This window comes from Manihot esculenta, chromosome 18 (assembly GCF_001659605.2).
Source record: "Manihot esculenta cultivar AM560-2 chromosome 18, M.esculenta_v8, whole genome shotgun sequence".
Classification (NCBI taxonomy): domain Eukaryota; kingdom Viridiplantae; phylum Streptophyta; class Magnoliopsida; order Malpighiales; family Euphorbiaceae; genus Manihot; species Manihot esculenta.
In genome coordinates, this window is record NC_035178.2 from 12,333,904 (window position 1) to 12,353,283 (window position 19,380).

At 36.5% G+C, this 19,380-nt stretch overlaps 2 protein-coding genes across 2 annotated transcripts; one reads left to right on the forward strand and one right to left on the reverse strand.

The window, feature by feature from the left end:
• The first annotated feature begins 11,707 nt into the window (after positions 1 to 11,707).
• LOC110606971 (beta-amyrin 28-monooxygenase) lies at positions 11,708 to 14,146 on the forward strand. Its single transcript, XM_021746000.2, has 3 exons — positions 11,708 to 12,775; positions 13,253 to 13,440; positions 13,665 to 14,146. Exons 1-3 carry the CDS (start codon positions 11,812 to 11,814, stop codon positions 13,956 to 13,958), a joined length of 1,446 nt encoding a protein of 481 aa, XP_021601692.1. The 5' UTR covers positions 11,708 to 11,811; the 3' UTR covers positions 13,959 to 14,146.
• A 103-nt stretch (positions 14,147 to 14,249) lies between these two features.
• LOC110606233 (disease resistance protein RPP2B) lies at positions 14,250 to 19,069 on the reverse strand. The gene is made up of 3 exons (XM_021744987.2): positions 18,501 to 19,069; positions 15,696 to 16,494; positions 14,250 to 15,607 (listed from the first exon to the last, which is right to left on the reverse strand). Exons 1-3 carry the CDS (start codon positions 19,067 to 19,069, stop codon positions 14,600 to 14,602), a joined length of 2,376 nt encoding a protein of 791 aa, XP_021600679.1. The 3' UTR covers positions 14,250 to 14,599.
• Positions 19,070 to 19,380: the final 311 nt, after the last annotated feature.

A 19,380-nucleotide genomic window follows, 5' to 3' on the forward strand; every position in this document is an offset into this window, starting at 1 on the left:
TCTGCACCAGAGCTTGAGCCACTCCCTAGTCCCAGACTGGACTTGACCTTATTCCAGAACTTGTTCTTCTTCGACTTCTTGAGACCTCTGTCCCACTTTTTACTGCCTGAAGCTGCTGCACCCAGAGAAGAAGAGCCTGGGGTCTTAGAACCGGAAGGCTGTGCCACTGACTGCTTGACTTTTCCCTCAACGATAGCACTAGCCTCCATCCTCCTAGCCATATCCACTATGGCATGGAAGCTCTCCCTATCTGCGGACTGAATCAAGGAGGAATACCTGGAGTGAAGTTTCATGATATACCTCCTTGACTTCTTCTGGTCTGTGTCAAGAGTTTGCCCTGCAAACGGCAACAGCTCCAAGAATCTGTCGGTGTACTCCTCTATACTCATTTCTTCTGTCTGCCTTAACTGTTCAAACTCAATCATCTTCATTTCTCTTGAACTGTCAGGAAAAGCCCATCCTGCAAATTCATTTGCGAACTCCTCCCACGATAGGCTGTCCAACCTCGGGCTCACATAGTTCTTGAACCACTCACGGGCCTTTTTACATTTTAATGTGAACCCAGCCATCTGAATGGCTCTACTGTCATCTGCCCCTATCTCATCTGTAATTGTCTTGACTCGCTCCAAGTATACAAACGGATCATCACCGGTTCCAAACTGGGGAGCACCCAACTTCATGTAGTCGGTCATCTTGACCTTGCTCCCACTGGCTGAGCTAGATCTAGGAGGTTGAGTAACTGGGGCTGCTGGTTCTATAGGTGGTGGAGGTGGTGCAACATTTTCTGTGGTAGGATTTTCTGGATTTGGATAGTAGGGTGGAGGTGGGTACATTGGGTACTGAGAGTATGGTGGGTAGTATGGTGGGTATGGCATCTGTGTGGGATAAGGGGTGAAACTAGGGTAATCCGATGTACCTCCCATCGAATACCCGGGATATTGTGAGAAGTGTGGGTAGTGAGGTGGCTGTACAAATCCCGAGGCCTGAGTGCCTCCTTGGGACTCTCCCATACCTTCCTCTGACATGCTAACTCCCAGACTGCCATCCCTCCTCTGCTCTACATCCATCTCATCCCCCATGCTCTCAGACATTCCTCCCTGAACTGTTCCTCTGACTGATCTGCTTCTTCCCAGATCCAACGACCTTCTAGGGTCTCTTGCTGCTCTTTCTCTGTTAGACCTACTAGACATTGCCCTAGGCAATGCTGGAGGACGGGCGCCCATGCCCTCATCCTCAGGTGGTACTCCAGTCAATCTTGCTGATCGACGAGTTCCTCTCATCCTGTTTTCTGAAAAAAAACAGTGCACATCACAAACAACATTAGCATCATATGGTTCATGTGGGCACACATGAACCCGCATCACATACATCACATATCATAGCATATCATTAATGCACATGTATATTATCATGGCATTTCACATCATTATGCAAGACAGGACTCCACATCCTATCCTAGTGGACATGATCTTTTCCTATTGTGCTTGACCTTCTATAACATCTATGAGCCCGACACTCTAGGTCCGACCATATGAACCTAGGGCTCTGATACCACTCTGTAACGATCCGGAAATCCGGACCGCTACCGGCGCTAGGATCCAGATCGGCTTAAGGCCGCCGGAAACCGTAGCAAGCCTGACATAACCTGTAAACCTGTTTAATTCCCATACATGATCAATAAATCTCATAAACCTGTAAACATTCTTATATATCAACCAAGCTCATCCTGTACATAATCATATACATAAACATAAACCTCCACTGGAGCCCTCATCAAATACTCCAATGGGGTATCTCATCATACACAAGAACTTGGTTGACTCATAACATCAAAACTTATAAACATAAAGATCATGTATACAAAGGGGATAACCATGCTCAAAAGGGGTCAAGCACAAACTCTAATCCTCAATATAATTAATACATTACATGACTTGTACATTACTCTTACATTACACCATTTATCATGTCCACAACTAACTATTTCAACACAGGCATGAATCTACTCTTCCTGACCTCCTAGCCTATCCCGTACCTGCACACCTGGGGGTTAGGGGAAAGGGGTGAGCTACAAGAGCCCAGTGAGCAGAAAATAAAACATTTCATTTTTTTGAATTCATGCTTTCATGAAATGCGTCACATCACAATCAAGCCACATCAAGGGTAAACCTGTCACCAGCTAGTCCCATCGTCATAACTAATGCCAGCAGCGTAGTCAAAGGCTCACTGGACTTCCTGTAAACATATCATAACTTACACTGCCCCAAGGCCTTATTAGACACTTGGTCTTGGCGTCCCATAGTGCCAGGGGCGTAGTCAAAGGCTCCCTGGTCTTTCTTTCTCATAGTGCCAGGGGCGTAGTCAAAGGCTCCCTGGTCTTCCTGCCAGGAACTAGTGGATCATCCAGCATTTACCCACATCAACAACATAATATGCAATGCAACATATTCGTGATGTCTAATGCAAACAACCTAGAATATCACATGGCAATCGTGATGCATGAACATGCTCAAAATTATATTTCATTTATATAAAACTTATGAGTTTATTCTACTCACCTTAGGCTGAAGCTTTACTGACTCGGGAGCAGCTGAACTCACTGCTGAGGTCCTCGGGTCCGAACCTACACAAGTGGACTCAAATGAGGGACCAACATACTTGAACATAACTCTAAAATACTCCCCAAAAACCCCCTAAAACATCATGAAAACATCACATAAAAACATGCAAGAAATGGCTGAACAGGGCACTTTCGGCGGCAGGTTCGGCGGCCGAAAGTCCCTCCAGAGCCGAAAGTCAGGCAGGTTCGGCAGCACCTTCGGCGGCCGAACCTCCCAGACAGATCCGAAAGTCTTCTTTCGGGGGCAAGCTTCGGCAGCCGAATGCTGCCTCCACAAGGGGGTTCGGCGGCCGAAAGTCCCTTCGGCTGCCGAACCTGGTTTCTCCCAGAATGGCAGAAACTTGGTTAACATGAACCTCTTGCCTCCCAAAACTTCAAATCATGCATATAACTCAACTAAAACATGCATACAAGTTCCTAGGGGTCTCAAGACAATCAAATACCCCAACTACAACACTTCAAACACACACAAACAACATACATTGTCCATAAATCACATAAAACCTAACATAGCTCAACTAACTTAAACATGTATTTCTTCCCCATAAAACAACTTAAAACTTATTTAAAACATAGAATGAGCTTAAGATCGGCTCTTACCTCTTGAAGATCGAGAAAGAGACGACCAAAACTCGGAGATCCAAGCAAATGAGCTCCTGAGTTTCCAAAGCTCCAAAACTTTGTTTAAAAGCTCAAAACTTGCAATGTGGGGTTAAAACTCAAGAAAAATGGAGAAGATTTGGAGAAAGAACACAAGATTTGGGGAGAGGGAGGTCGGAAGCTAGCTGTGGCCGAAAATGGGAGAAAGCTCGCCCATTTCGGCTAAGTGCCCCTTTTATAGGTGGCTGGCCAGGCCACGTTCGGGGACCGAAAATGCCTCCGCATCCATGCAATGTTCGGCGGCCGAACTTGACTTTCGGCGGCCGAACTTGACTTTCGGCGGCCGAACCTGGGTTTTCCTCCAAAGACTTTTCATGCAAAAACTCATTTTATTACATACTTAAAACCATTAAAAACATGAAAACATTTTATAAATACATGATTTTACCCTTCTAAAGGTCTCCGACATCCAAATCCCACCGGACGGTAGGAATTCCGGTATCGGAGTCTAGCCGGGTATTACAACCATTCTCGAGCTTTCTTACACTTAAGTGTAAACCCTGCCATTTCTATGGCTCTGCTATCATCTGCTCCCAACTCATCAGTGATCATCTTCACAGTTATAAGGTACTCAAATGGATCATCTCCTGGATTGAATTTTGGAGCATCCAATTTCAAGTACTCTGTCATTTGCACCTTACCTCCAGATGAGCTAGGTTGATGTCTGTGGACAACAGGAGCTACTGGTTCTGGTTGTGGTGGTGGAGGTACTGGTTCATTTAGCTCTGGGTGTGCTGCACTTGGATGGGTAGGTGAAGGTGAATACATAGGATATGGTGGGTAATACTGAGGATAAGGCATATATGGCATGTAAGTAGGATATGGAACAAAACTAGAGTACTCCGACATACCTCCCATCGGATACCTTAGGTCCTGAGGAAAGGATGGATAGTCAAAACCTGAGGCCTGAACGCCTCCCTGCGACTCTCCCATACCTTCTTCAGATCTACCTATACCCATGCTTTCATCCATGGACTAGTCAATCTCCATAGCCTCCCTCACTTCCTCTGATCTTCCTCCTCTAACTGTACCTCTTCTGCTCTCGTCTACAGACCTTCTAGGGTCTATTGACGTACCTTCCCTGCTAGATCTTTGAGACCTTGCCCTTGGCAATGCAAGAGGACGAGTAGTTGTTCTCTCACTATCTGGTGGGACTCCAGTCAATCGAGCTGATCGACGAGTTCCTCGCATTTTAACTCTGGAAAAACAACACATAACATAGCATATCAGCATATATGTAACTCATATATCTCACTACTGCACATGCATATCATGGCATTACATAGCATCAAATAGATAGGACACAACATCTTATCCTAGTGGACATGTTTCCCTATTGTGCTTGACTTTTGTTAACCTCTATGAGCCCGACACTCTCTCTATAGGTCCGATCATGTGAACCTAAGGCTCTGATACCAATCTGTAACGACCCCAAAATGAACTGTCACCGGCGCTAGGATTCAGGTCGGCTTAAGGCCGCCAAAACCCGTAGCAAGCCTACTATACTCTCTGTGTACCTGTAAATCTCATACATGATCATACATTTTCTGTGAAAATAAAAACTCTTTTCTGAACCAAAGCTTAACCTGTGCATGCACTATCTCTGTACTCTGTACCCCTGACTAGAGCTTACTCTAGATGGGTTAACTCATACCTGTTAAGCTTGGTTTTTCACATACTCTGTAAAACATATACATATACAGATCATGTACATAACACAAGATTTACAACACAAAATAACTAAGTCAAGCACAACTTTCACTGTATACACAACTAGTACATCTCTTTAATATTACATGTCCACAATAGTCTATTACAAAACTCTTCTCTCTTCCTGTACTCTGCTGGACTTTCCCTGCACACTGTACACTGAACCTGCAAGACTGGGGTTAAGGGAGTAGGATGAGCTCTATAGCCCAGTGAGTAGAACAGTAAAACACGTCATTTAAACATGATCTGATGGAATGCATCATATCACAGACAATCCACATCAAGGGTAAACCTGTCACCACATAGTCCCAGTATCTGTTCTGTGCCAGGCCGTAGAATGAGGTCCTGGTCTTCCTGTACTGTATATGTATACGTGTATATAACACCTGTACTTACCATTGCCAGGGCGTAAACTGGGCACCTGGTCTTTACTATACCTGCCAGACCGTAGATTGGGGTCCTGGACTTTCCTATACCTGTCAGGCCGTAGACTGGGGTCCTGGACTTCCTGTCTGGAACTATTGGATCATTCAGCATTCACCCACATCAATAAATACTATGCAATGCAACATATTCATGGCTTCTAATGCAAACAACCTACTGTATACTCATGATGCATGACTGATGCTAAAAGCATTTCATTTCTCACTTAAAAGACTTAAGTTTAGTTTCACTCACCTCTGGCTATCTGGACTGACTCTGCAGGCTCTGAACACTCTGGAGCAGTACTCACTGCTGCTCTCTCTGGTTCCTCTGGTCTGTGTAGGCACAGATAAACTCAAATGAGGGACCAAACTAGCTTATGAATAACTCTAGTAAATTCCCCAAGAATCCCCTTAAACTCACTCAAACATCCCTGAAAAGTATGCAAAGGAAAGCTGGACAGAACACTTTCGGCGGCAAGTTCGGCGGCCGAAAGTCCTCTCCAGGCCGAAACTCATGCACCTTCGGCGGCCGAATCTCTACTTTCGGCAGCCGAACCCTTTCGGGGGGGCAAGTTTTGGGGGCTGAAAGGCACTCCAGAGACGAAAGTCTCTAACCTTCGGTGGCACCTTCGGCGGCCGAAACTCCCCTCCAGAGCCGAAAGTCCAAAAGCTCGGGGGCAAGCTTGGGCAACCGAAGTCACCTCCTCAGCACATTCGGCGGCCGAACCATTCTTCGGCGGCCGAAGCTAGGTTCATCAGCAAGGCAGAAACTTGCTCTGCCTCTCGCCAAAATGCATAAACTCTCCCAATCTCAACCACCTCAATTCCTCAACTTGCATACACCCAAGTATATGCTCAAAGGGGTCACAAACTACCTAAAAACTCCAACAAACAGCAAAGCATAACACATACCACACAAAATCATCAAAAACTCTCTTTTAACCCTATTCATGTAACTCTCTCCCAAAATCTCATAAAACCTTCATCAATCATAAAAACAAGTTCAGGATCTTCACTTACCTCTTGAAACCAAGAAGAAGAACGATCCTAACGTGGAGTTTTGAAGCACCTCTCCTTTAATCTCTCCAAACTTCAAAATCTCAAGTATTTAGCTCAAAACCTTCAAAACAACATAAAAATCAATCAAACCTTTGCATGATTTGATGAAAACATGAAGAAAACTTAAGAAGGACAGGGTCTCACCTCAGAAAGTGAAAGAAACGGCAAAGCTTATCCTTTCAACCGACTGAGGGCCTTTTATAGGTGGCTGGCCAGACCACCTTCGGCGGCCTAACGTGAAACCAAAAGCCATGCATGTTCGGCGGCCGAATGTCACCTTCGGCGGCCGAACCTGGCTTTTCTGCCTTGGTTCTTTTCTTTCAACCACTTAGGTCCATTTAACTTGAAAACATGAAAACATACTTCATGACTTTAGAAAAACATAAATCCTACCCGTCTAGAGAAGTCCGACATCCTGGAGTCCACCGAACGACAGGAATTCCGATGCCGGATTCGAGCCGGGTATTACAATGGCAGAGATCACAAACAAAACCAAGTTACAGGGGTTGAAAAAAAGACTCAACTAAACCAAAGACAATTGGCCCGAAGAGTTACCTTACATACTATGGGCATACAAGAATACTCCCAGAGCAGCTACTGGAGAAATACCGTTTTTTCCTTATATATGGGGCCGAAGCAGTCATCCCATGGAAATACAAGTGAGCAGATTTAAGACACAATATCCTGAAATTTTAGGACATCCCAAAGAGATGCGATTCAATTTGGATCAAGCCAAATTCTTACGGGAAATGACCGCATTTAGAATGGCAGTTTATAGGAATAAAATGTCCAGAATATTCAACAGCAAGGTCAGGCCGTGAGCCTTCAATGTGGGAGACTTGGTCCTCAAAAGAGTAGACATAACAAGTGGTAATTCCAAATCTGGTAAGCTGGATGAGAATTGAAAAGGACCGTTTAGGGTCTCAAAGGCTATTCGCCCAGTGTCCTATGAGCTGGCCAAACTAAATGGTCAAGTTATTCCCTATGCATGAAATATTTGTAATTTGAGAAAATTGTATCAATAATGAGTTAATGAAATTATTTCCATACGTTGTATACTCCAGTAACAAGGAACAATGGATTACCTTCCTAAAAGAAAGAGAGACTAGAGAAACAGTAATAGGCCACAATGCATTTTTCGCCAGGCTAATCACAAGACAATTTTCGCTAGACCATTCGAGCGTTGGTCTCACAAATCAAGGCCACAAGGCAGTTTTCACCAAACCAGGTTATAAGGCAATCCTGCCAGACCATTCGAGTGTTGGTCCCACAAATCAAGGCCACAAGATAGTTTTTTCCAGGTCAAGTCATAAGGCAGTTTCTGCTAGACCATTCAAGCATTGGTCCCACTAATCAAGACCATAAGGCAGTTTTTGCTAGGCCAAGTCATAAGGTGGTTCCCACTAAACTATTCAGGCGTTTATCCCACTAATTAAGGCAATAAGACAGTTTTCACCAAGTTAGGTCACAAAGCGATTCCCACCAGACCATTCGGACATTGGTCCCACAAATCAAGGCTATAAGGCAGTTTTCGCCAGGCCAAATCACAAGGCAGTTCCCATCAGACCATTCGAGTATTGGTTCCACTAATCAATGCGATAAGATAGTTTTCACTAGAACAGGTCATAAAGCGATACCCGCCAGACCATTCTGACGTTGGTCCCCTACACCAAGAGAACTTAGAAGGGGGTATACTAATCTCCAAGGGATAAGGGGGAAGCCAATCAAAGATCAGAGGATAATTTAAAGGATAAGCTAAGAACCAAGATGAATAAAGGCCACCTATTACGAAAATACACATGGCGTCATACGAGGCAGGGGCACGTACCAGCTGGCCCACATGTCCGAGTATTTATTCTATTCTACTAAAATTTTATAAGGAACATTTGCTAAACTGGGAGTCAAAATCCACAAATAGATACGTCTATACTAACGAATGAGATAGGCAAAATAAGCATTTTCATTTTAAAAGATTACAAGGAGATAAAAGAGACTCGAGCAAAGTCTCTATTACATCAAAATCCTCAAAAATCTATTAACAGAAACTCCATCTCATCCTATGAGAAAACACCAGTTGGAAGGCCATGCAAAAAACTGTCTCTCTAACTACCTTCCTAACCTTGCTCTTGGAATCAACCTTGCATAATCTAACCCCTCACCTTAGGGCCATAATACTGAAAAGGCACTAAAGTCGTGTTGGTTGCAGCCCGTAGTGCCAAGTAGTGTGATTGCATCTTCATGAAGATCCAAGGATCACGACCTTGAAGAGACATTATAGTCAGGCTAGATGCAGCCTTCAGTAGTATGCCCACGCCTTCACAAAAACTCACCTTTAGATGCACTTTGTAGACCATGATGATATCCCTCACATAGATCTGGTTATCTTTAAAAAGAAGAAAGCAAGTGCCCCATTCTATATCTCCCGAAGATGGTAGTTGCAAAAAATAAAAGAGAAAGGAGAGTTCTTATACAGTAACATGGCTGGCAAAGCCTTTAATATGGACCAAAAAATGAGGCTGCCATTATGACTAAGGGAAGGAAAAAGGATACAAACAGTCAAATTGTGCCACGTGATCAAGAAGACAAAGCTTCACCTTCGAATTTGAAGAATCAAAGACCAGCTAGAGGGCCTTTGATGGTACATAACAATCATCCAAAGTAAACCATGAGCTGTCATCGTGAGATAGGTCCACGTGACAAGGATTAGGTGAGTAGAAAATGTTGTCCATCCCGAGGAAAGGAAGATCCATACATTGTGACATCCAGTGCAACGTCAAGACTCGCCCTTCCCTCAAATGGATGAGTCTCGACACAAAGTTACGATTAAAAGACATAATCCAGCATATACCCATTACACCTGTAATCGCAGGATTGATAACTTATTAGCTGGTGATATCTCTTATCAAGCAAAATGCTGCATCATCGCCGGATTATTAGGAAATTCTATATTCATCACCACCTTCCTACAGTATAAAAGAAAAAGGATCACAGAGACAAAAGTACACTATTCTCTAATATTAAAGCTCTAAGTAATTCCTTACATTCTCTATACTCGTCGATACTGATTTGAGCATTGGAGTGGCTACTGTGAACACCCACCACTACCTCACTTTTTCTTGCTTATAGATTCTAACCAATTACAGCATAGTCCCATTTTGGCTATATCATCAATCTAATTTTAGCGACATCAATTATTTTATTTTATTTAAAATTTTTAATTTAATTTGGTTTGAAATTCTAATATGTATATAAAATAGGAAAAAGGGGAGAATAATGAAATAAAAAAAAAACAAAAGAGTGCATATTTAAATTTGATAAAATCATTAGGATAGTATTTGGTATCTAAAAATTTAGTTGCATTATGATGTACCAAATATACCCGTAATTTTTATTTCAAATCAATATAGGACAACACAACTTTCTCGAAATAAAAATTTAGAATGTAAAACATAAATATTTGCGTCACTGAGAAAAGAGTAAGTATCACATTAGTTTGAGATAAAAATTTAATGTTAAATATAGAAATTTAGGAAATTATTCTTGCTTGTGCCAGCTTTTGAACTAAAATTAAACCAATTGTATTTTCCCAATAAGAAATATATAAATTAATTTAAAAAATAATTTATAATATAATGTATAAGATAAATAAAATTCATAATTTAGATTCTGTTTATTTGTAGAAAATAATTTATATTTAAAAAATATTTTTATTTATATTTAAAAAATATTTTTTATAAAAAATTTTTTAAATTTTTGATAAAATAATTTATTTTTTATTACTTAATTTTACTTTAAAAATTAAAATTTATTAACAAATTAATATAAAAAATCTTAATAAAAATTTTAAAATGTAAAAAATGATTTTTTCTATTTAAAAGAGAGTATTTTTTTTAAAATAGTTTTTTTTATCAGGAAAATATTTTTTTATTAAATTTTATGAATATTTTAAATATCAGAAAATATGAAAAATATTTTTTAAAAAATTTAATAATATGATTATTTTATTAATAAAATAAAAATTTATAGAATAACTTAATTTTTATTAAAAAAAGTAGAGAATAAATCTTGAATTTTACTAAATTTTAGGCGTTATACCGTAAATTACCCTAAAAAGAAATTAGAGAAGAAGAGAGGCTGCGTTATATTGCGAATGAGTATGGACGTATGAGGGAAAGTTTTGACTGGCTTCAGGTAAATAATTAATTTTATTTCTACGTTGATTGTTAATGTTTATTATTTTAACTTTCTTTTTTCAAATTAGTCTAGAGTTTAGTTAAAGTTCAATTTGGCTAAAATAAAAAAAAAATTTGGAGCTAAATTTTTATTATACCTTGAGTACTCGTATACAGTGGTGGAGTTAGAAGTTTCCCTTTGATAACGCACCGGCTGCGCGGTATGGCACGTGTCCCTTGCTGTATCTTCTCTCTGCCCCTGCTCGTATATAAAGATTAATTTTAATTAAATAAAAATTTTATTTTATTTATATTTATTATATATTTATATAAATAATTAATTTAATATAAAATATATATTTTATAACAATTTTTATAAATTTTTATATGTTTTCATTTAAAAATTCAAATTAAATTCTTTTTTAAAAATATTATTTTTAAAAGGAAAATTATTAATAAAATGTATTTTATATGAATTATTAATTATAATATATATAATTAAAAAGATTTAATATTATTTTGTAATAATAATAATTAAATTTAAAATAAATTTTAATCAAATTTAAAATCATCTCGAATATTAATCAAATTTAAATTCAGATAGATTTAAATTCGAATATATTTATATTTTCATAATATTTGAGATTAATTTGTTGAATATTTAGTATAATCACAACTTATTTAATATTTAAATTTATAAAAGTTATGATAATTAATATAAAAAAATAAAAAATGATTTTCTGTATTATCGATAATACTCTAATTTTTATTAATTATAATTTTTAATCAATCTCAATAAAATTAATTAAAATAATTTTGAAATTTTATTATACGAGCTACGGAATTTAGAATATAGCTTGCAAAATTTAATGCGAAATCATTAATTTTTAGATTTTTTTATATTTAATAAAAAAATAATTTTAATTTTTTAAAAAATATATGGATACAAATATGAATTTAAAATAATTTAATAATGTATTTTCAGAAAAAAATGTAAAATATAACACATGGTCATGAATATTGCACACACATATTTCAAGCCTGAAGAACTGAACCACGTAAGCTGCGTTGCTTAACCTATTGCCTATGTATTAAAATTCGATCGTCTCCTTCCTCAACATCAATCTGCTACGCTTCATTTTCTTCAAAAACTCATCAAGAAGACATGGACGTCTTCTTCTCTTATCTCCTTCATCTTGCAGTCTTCTTCATCTCTCTATCTCTCATCTTTCTTCTCTACAAACAGAAGCCTTCAGCCTCCCATGGCGACAACCTTCCACCTGGTAACAAAGGGTGGCCATTTGTCGGTGAAAGTTTGGAATACCTCAAGGTTGGACGGCGGGGAGAGCCTGAGAAATTCATTAAAGATAGAGTAAGCAAGTACTCGCCGGACGTTTTCCAAACCTCGTTGCTCGGAGAAAGAATTGCTGTCTTCTGTGGAGCTTCAGGAAACAAGTTGTTATTTACAAGTGAGAAAAAGTATGTGACTGCATGGTGGCCTCGTTCATTAATGAAAGTGCTGTTCCAGGATTCTCTTCAACTTTCATTGAAAGAAGAATCAACAAGAATACGTAGATTATTGCCTGAAATTCTTAAAACTGAAGCTCTGCAACATCACATTCCTGTAATGGATTCCATGGCAAGAGAACACCTGAAGAAAGATTGGTATCCTTATAAACAAGTGAAGATCTTCCCACTTTCAAAGAAGTACACATTTGCATTAGCTTGCAGATTGTTTCTGAGCATCAAAGATCCAAATCAGGTTACCAAATTTGCTGATCCTTTTGCTCTTGTAACTTCTGGGATGATGTCAGTGCCCATGAATTTTCCAGGTACAGCTTATAACAGAGCTATTAAAGGAAGCAAATTCATACTTAATGAGCTTTTAGTGATGATCCAGCAGAGAAAAATGGAGATGTTGGAGAAGAAAGAGACAGCTTATGCAGATTTGTTAAATCGTATGCTTCTTGCAAAAGATGAGAATGGAAGGCCATTGATGAGCGAGATTGAAATAGCTAATCGGATAATGGCACTTCTTATTGCTAGTCACGATACAATAAGTACCACTATAACATTTACTCTCAAGAATCTTGTGGAGCACCCACACGTCTATACTAAAGTCCTCAATGGTGAGTCCATCTCCATATATTCCTGGAATTTTCTTGCTTTAATTTCTAAAGAAAAAAAAACTATTTTCGAAATAATATAAAGAAAAATAGTGGACGTAGTAGAATCAAAGTCGAAAAAAGGATTACTCACTTCTTTCTCTCATTTAAAAATGTGCATAAGATTTTTATTTATCTCGCACGGCTCTAAGATTGAGACTAAATCTTATTTACACCGAGTCGGTTCACTAAGAATAAAAAACTCAACTAATTACTCCATCCATGATGGATGAACTTTTGACTCCAATTAAGTAAAAATAATGTCAAACAACTTATCCTAACACTTACTGATTTTTTTTTTTTTAATTACTTTGAGAGTATGGATTAGTTCCATCCATATGCACGGATAGTTCCATCCGTAAGCATGAGTGGGGATATGATATGGTTGATACCACAAAAACACACTTTACATAAAGATAAATTTTGTTGTTTAATATATAGAACAAATGGAGATTGCAAAGTCTAAGGCTCCAGAAGAGTTGCTGAACTGGGAAGACGTTCAGAAGATGAAATATTCATGGTGTGTCGCTTGTGAGACAATGAGGCTACTACCACCTTCTCCAGGAGGATTCAGAGAGGCTATAACTGACTTTACTTATGCAGGTTTCACCATTCCAAAGGGCTGGAAGGTACGTTAACATTCCTGGGCAATGAATAGTTTTCAATGTTTATATATAAATGCAGGGAAATTTTTTGGTGGACCAGTCCACCATGGATCGTAAACAAATGAAAAGTGGATCCCAATTGATTTTTTTGACCCACTTGCATATGTTTCGGGTCCATAGTAGATTGGGTCTTAGCAAATTTTTCCCAGAAATGCATACCTGAGGCTAATCAATTAGTAGCCCTGCAGGCTCACTGGACAGTGTATTCAACCCACAAAAATCCGAAATATTTTCCAAATCCAGAAAAATTTGATCCTTCAAGATTTGAAGGAGATGGACCTGCACCATACACTTTTGTCCCATTTGGAGGAGGACCTCTCATGTGTCCTGGAAAAGAATATGCTAGATTAGAGATTCTTATTTTCATGCATAATGTGGTGACCAAGTTCAAATGGAAGAAAGTGATTGAAGATGAGAAGGTCATATTTGATCCAACTCCCATTCCAGTGAATGACTTACCAATTCACCTTGAACCTCTTTAGATTTTGTATCCTTTGTAGTAGCAAAACTTGTTAATTTCTTGTAATGAAATAAATTCTGAATTTTAGTAAGTTAAAAAATATAGTGGTTCGAGTATAAGATTTATGTTTACAGACTGTGATGAAATGAAAAAGTGTGATATAATATTTTGGAGCTCTTAAAACCTAATTATAATGTATGTCCTAAAATTTCTCAGAACTCTCAAAGTCCTATCAGCCCTCACCCTCTGCTTCCAATACAGATTCTATTTTTTAAGTCACATCACAATTCAACCAATGAAAAAATATCCAAAATTTAAACCACAAAATTAACAAAGGTTTTAATGAACTATTACTCATCCACTAACAAAAATTTTGCATTTGAACTCTCATAAGCCCTGCACAAAAGCAGCACAAGAGATACTAAGAAGGATTTTAGCATCCTCCCAATGCCTATCACATGATTTTTTTTCTTCTGCTCTTTCCTTTATTATTCTTCAAAAGATCTTTGTTCTTCTTCATTTTTCACATTGTCATGATGAATAACTACTCCCGTGCTCTTGAGCTTGAACTAAACAGCTATGGTATCCATGTATGTTCCACAATACAGATATTGATACCATGTCCCTTCACAGGAACGAATCAGATTTTCGACCAAAAAAAAACTAATCAGTTTTTCCAATCAAATTCTTGAAGCGCAGACATGTCCTTATTGAATGTCCAAACTCTCTGCAGGAAATGCACTTTTCAGGCATCCAGAGGTACTCCACTCTTACAACCAGCTCCTCACCATCATCATCCATAACTGTTATATTTTCCATCATCTTGTCTTCTATGCTCACTTCCACACAGACTTTTGCAATTGCAGACACACTAGCAGTTGCCCTATCAACATTCAAAGGTTTCCCAAGAGCACTAGCTATATAACTCAGCCCCTGCATCGTCATATACTCCATAGGGATCCCTGTAAGTTTGATCCAAACAGGGATTCTTGATTTATTAAGTTCCAACAGTTTCATCCTGGGTTGCCATCTCCGCATCACTAAAGGATTATTTGCTACGTACCAAGGTCCAGATTCCAGAACAAAGTCTCTTGTTCTTTCATTTGGAAATTTAAAGATGTAAAGGTCATTTTCAGTTTTGGTTACTTCTATTCTTCCTTCTTTGCCCCATAATCCATTAGCCAAACTCAGCATTACACTGATATCAGCACTTTTCCCAAGTAATTGCCCCACGAGACATGCATCCCACTGTTTAATTCCCTCTTCAACTACAGCTCTAGGAATTCTAACAATCTTCTTACCATTTGAGCTCTGAGGCATGAAAAACTGTAACTGATGCTGATTAATGACTTCCTGGAATCTAAGCTTTGATTGCAATTTAGCTGCATTGTATTTTCCAACAACTGCACAACTAGCTTCTGATATGCCACTGCTTTTCAATTCCAATGGCGCAACACAAGCTGGATATTCCCTTACTTTAACTGGTTCTCTTGCAAGAATGTGCAGAGAACTTGTATCCTTTCCAGAAACAGCATTTCCAACTAAATTTTGGTTCTGACTCCAAGATTTGTCGTTGTTTAAACGACCCTTCATTGATTCATTTTCAGTCTTCAAATTTGATTGGCTTGATTCACCGTCAACCCCCTCCATTCTGTAAATGCCTACCATATCCTAACAATTAGCAAAAAAAATTAGTGAGAGAAACAGTTTTAAGATTAACAGAACCTTCCAAGCTTAAACTACTTGTCAAAACTCTTACCAAAAACTTCTTGTGGCTTCTAGGCTCTTCCAGGTTTTTCTGGGTAAAGCATTTGTCACTTAGATCTTGTAGAGGCAAAATATGCTCATTAACTGAAATATCTATCAAAGATTTATTGATGAGAACTTTCATTCCACTCTTTGCCTGCAGATGATCACTGAACAATGATTGAACTGTTCTTGTTACATGATCATCATCCATCTCCGTCAAGAAACATGCAACATCTAAGAACATGCCATTATTTGCCTTTTCTGCTTCATTAAATATTACATTAAGTACATTCCCCCTATCCTTTGGTTGACCAAAACTTATGTCTAGTACTTTCAAGCTAGTTTTGTTAAGAATTCTAGCTGATATAACAATTCTACTTCCTGGAATGAACCAGCCATGCTTTCTAACCAAGGATGCCACTAGTTCTAGTTTATCCATATCATCAATAAGAACAAGTACTTTTTTATGTTGCAGTTTATTCCTTATCACATTTGTTACTCTATCAGCATCCCATATGTTTCTCCTACACTCCCTTGGCATTTCAGAAACAAGTTCTTGAAAACGAAACAATCCCCATTTCTGATTAATGACTACATCATAAACAACTCTTCCAATAGTTGTACTGCTCATTCCATCCATCTCACAAATTCTCACTATGTCAGTCTTATCTAACCCTTCGTATAGATACAAATTAATCTTCTTTATTTGGGAACTTAATGGAACCAACTGCTTGCCAGTCCTTGGGGATGTGCATCTCAAATTACGTGATATCTTCTTAACTATGCTTTTTAATAATTTTGACTCAGATCTACAAAGACAAAATAAACATAATCATATTTTGTACGTTAAACCTCTAAAAGAATTTAGCAATAGTAACCTTTCTGAGAGAGACAAAGTTGCATGATTTTGCTAATGCCAATTAGAGTTCAGTGATGATACATTAAATGTAATTAGCAATAAATTTAGAGAGCAAAGGGGATTAACCCAATATTACAAGAAAATAGCATGTTGCCCCCCTAACACAAGATAGAAGTGAAAAAAGATTGATATTGTGTTGGAAGGAGTGTGAAGAGGTCAGCCAAGATTTTTGAGGTTTTTGTTTGGGAAACATTGTTTAGGAAGAAAATATAACAAAGAATGGTGTATTAAGTTTGAACAGATGTAGGGGAAGGTAAAGTATAAGATAATTTTTCAAATCTGACTTTATTTTTTTAAACCAGTGAAAGCCCAAGATTAAGGCATCTACAGTTTAACCCAAGTTTGACATAATTTAATCAGGGGAAGAATTTATTTAGACCCAGCAAAAATATAATAATATGATGGGTTGGTCTTACATAAAAATTAAACAGGATCTAATTGTTTATATTTTGGATCAGATGGAGTCTAGACAAAAATTATTGTTTAAGCGCTACATAAACATTAACATTAATGATAATAATAATAATAATAATATATTGTTGCAATAGGTAGTTTTATATGTTTTATAAATAATTAGTAACATGTAAACTTTTAAAAAATTAATTCAGAATTTTTAATTGATTTGTAGTATTAAATAATAATATTTTTAATAAGATCTATTTTATATTTTATCTCATAAATTTTTGTAAAAGAGTTTTTTTATATATCTTTTACTTTGGAAAAAAAAAAAAGAAAAATGATAATATTTAAAAAATAATAATAACTTCTAAAATTGTTTAAATTAATGAACGTATGCATGGTATCACATAACTTTATGTAAAGTGGTACACTTTGTTTTTTAAATAATTATTTTACAGAACATTCATCACATTGACAAAAAATAATCGACCCTTTTTGAAACTACATGGAAATTAAAACAAACTACTTATTATTTTAAGTAAAATTAATCTTTATATTTTTATAAATCTATTCATAAATGTTATAATTACTAATGAGTATTTATATTTATAAATTAGTATTTTTGTTTATTAAATTTAATATAATATATGTGAAATTATTTTTTCCTTCTACCTATGTACTTGACCAAACACAAATTCTCTTAGTTATTTTCCTTCTCTTCCCCTACAATCCAAACGGAGCATAAAGAAGCAAAAGTTAGAATAAAAAAGATTCTTTGAGCCATATGGCGTTAAAATCTTAATAAATATAAAATACTAAATATTATTAAATATTTAAAAAAATTAGTTTGTAAAAAATATAAATACTTATTTATAAATAATTATATATTTAAAGATTAATTTATAAAAGTATAAGGATAAAATAAAAAAAAACTATTTTATCAATAAAACAAAATTTTATAATTAAATTTAGAAATATAAAGACTAAATCATAGTTTTTAATAAAATTTAAAGATTAAAATATAATTTTATATTAATTAAACATTATTTTCTAATTAAATTTTAAATGTATGACAATATTTTTAATGATATTAAAAGAAAAAATATTGGCTAACCGTGTATAATCACATAGTTATTTTTAATGTAAATTAATTTACATGACTTATTTGAAAAAGATATCAAATCAAACTAATTTTTTATAATTTACCAAAACAATGATTATATAAAAATATAAAGATATAAAATCTTTAATATTATTCAATTCATTACTAGTTATTTGGTTTGATGTTTATTACAATTCAATATGAGAAATGGAAATTTAAAAGTTTTTAAAATAAAAAAATAAAAAAAAACCTATAAAAATTCATTAAAACTTACAATAAATTATTCAGATTTCATTCATTTCCTGTAGAAACCTCCTCCTATTAGTTTAAATTGCTGAATTCACATTGGAAAAAAAACAAAAGGAAACAGAAAGAATGAATGAGTGGGGAGTTACCTGTAATTTTGGACATCCCATCCCGATATACCGGCAATTTCAATGAGAGCAATCCTCCATCTCTGCAATCTCTCCTTCTTGAAAAGCTTCTGATGACGAAGAAAAGCGTCCTCATAATGGCCAGTTTGATTCATCACATCATCAGGTGATACATGATAGAAAACTGGAAAAGCTACATGACTGTTTTCATTCACACATTCAACGATCTTTACAATTTCATCCAAACACCATTCTGACGAAGCATAATTTCTTGAAAACACAACAATTGAAAGCTTCGATTCTTCGATTGCTCGAAAGATTGCTTGAGTAATGATCTTCCCTTTTCCCAGTTGCTTATCATCCCTAAATACCTTAACGCCTCTTTCCTTTAGAGCCGAGTATAAATGGTCAGAGAAGTTATCGCGAGTATCTAGACCTCTAAAACTGAGGAACACATCATATCTCCATTCTGAAGAAGAAGAAGAAGAAGAGGAAGAGTAGGCGGAGGAGGAGGAGGAGGAGGAGATGGAGGTAGGAGAAGAACAGGAAAGAGCAGATGCAGAAGCTGCTCTGTTTTCAGCGGAAAACATTGCAAATCAAATTCATACGTCTTTGCATTAGTCCATAAAAATAATCATAAATAGGAAGAAGAAGAAACTGTGCAGGAAATTAACAATTGGAAAATTATTATTCAGTCTCCAAGCTATAATGAAACTCACTGTTTATACTTTATTTGGTTGGTTGGAGTAACTCAGACTGAAAATTTGAAATTTTCAGTAATTTTAAAAATAACTGTTTTAATTTTATTAATAAACTTAAAATAATATTTGAAAAATATTTTTTAATTTTTAAAATTATCTTGATTTTAATATTATTTAAATACTTAAAAATTAAATAAAAT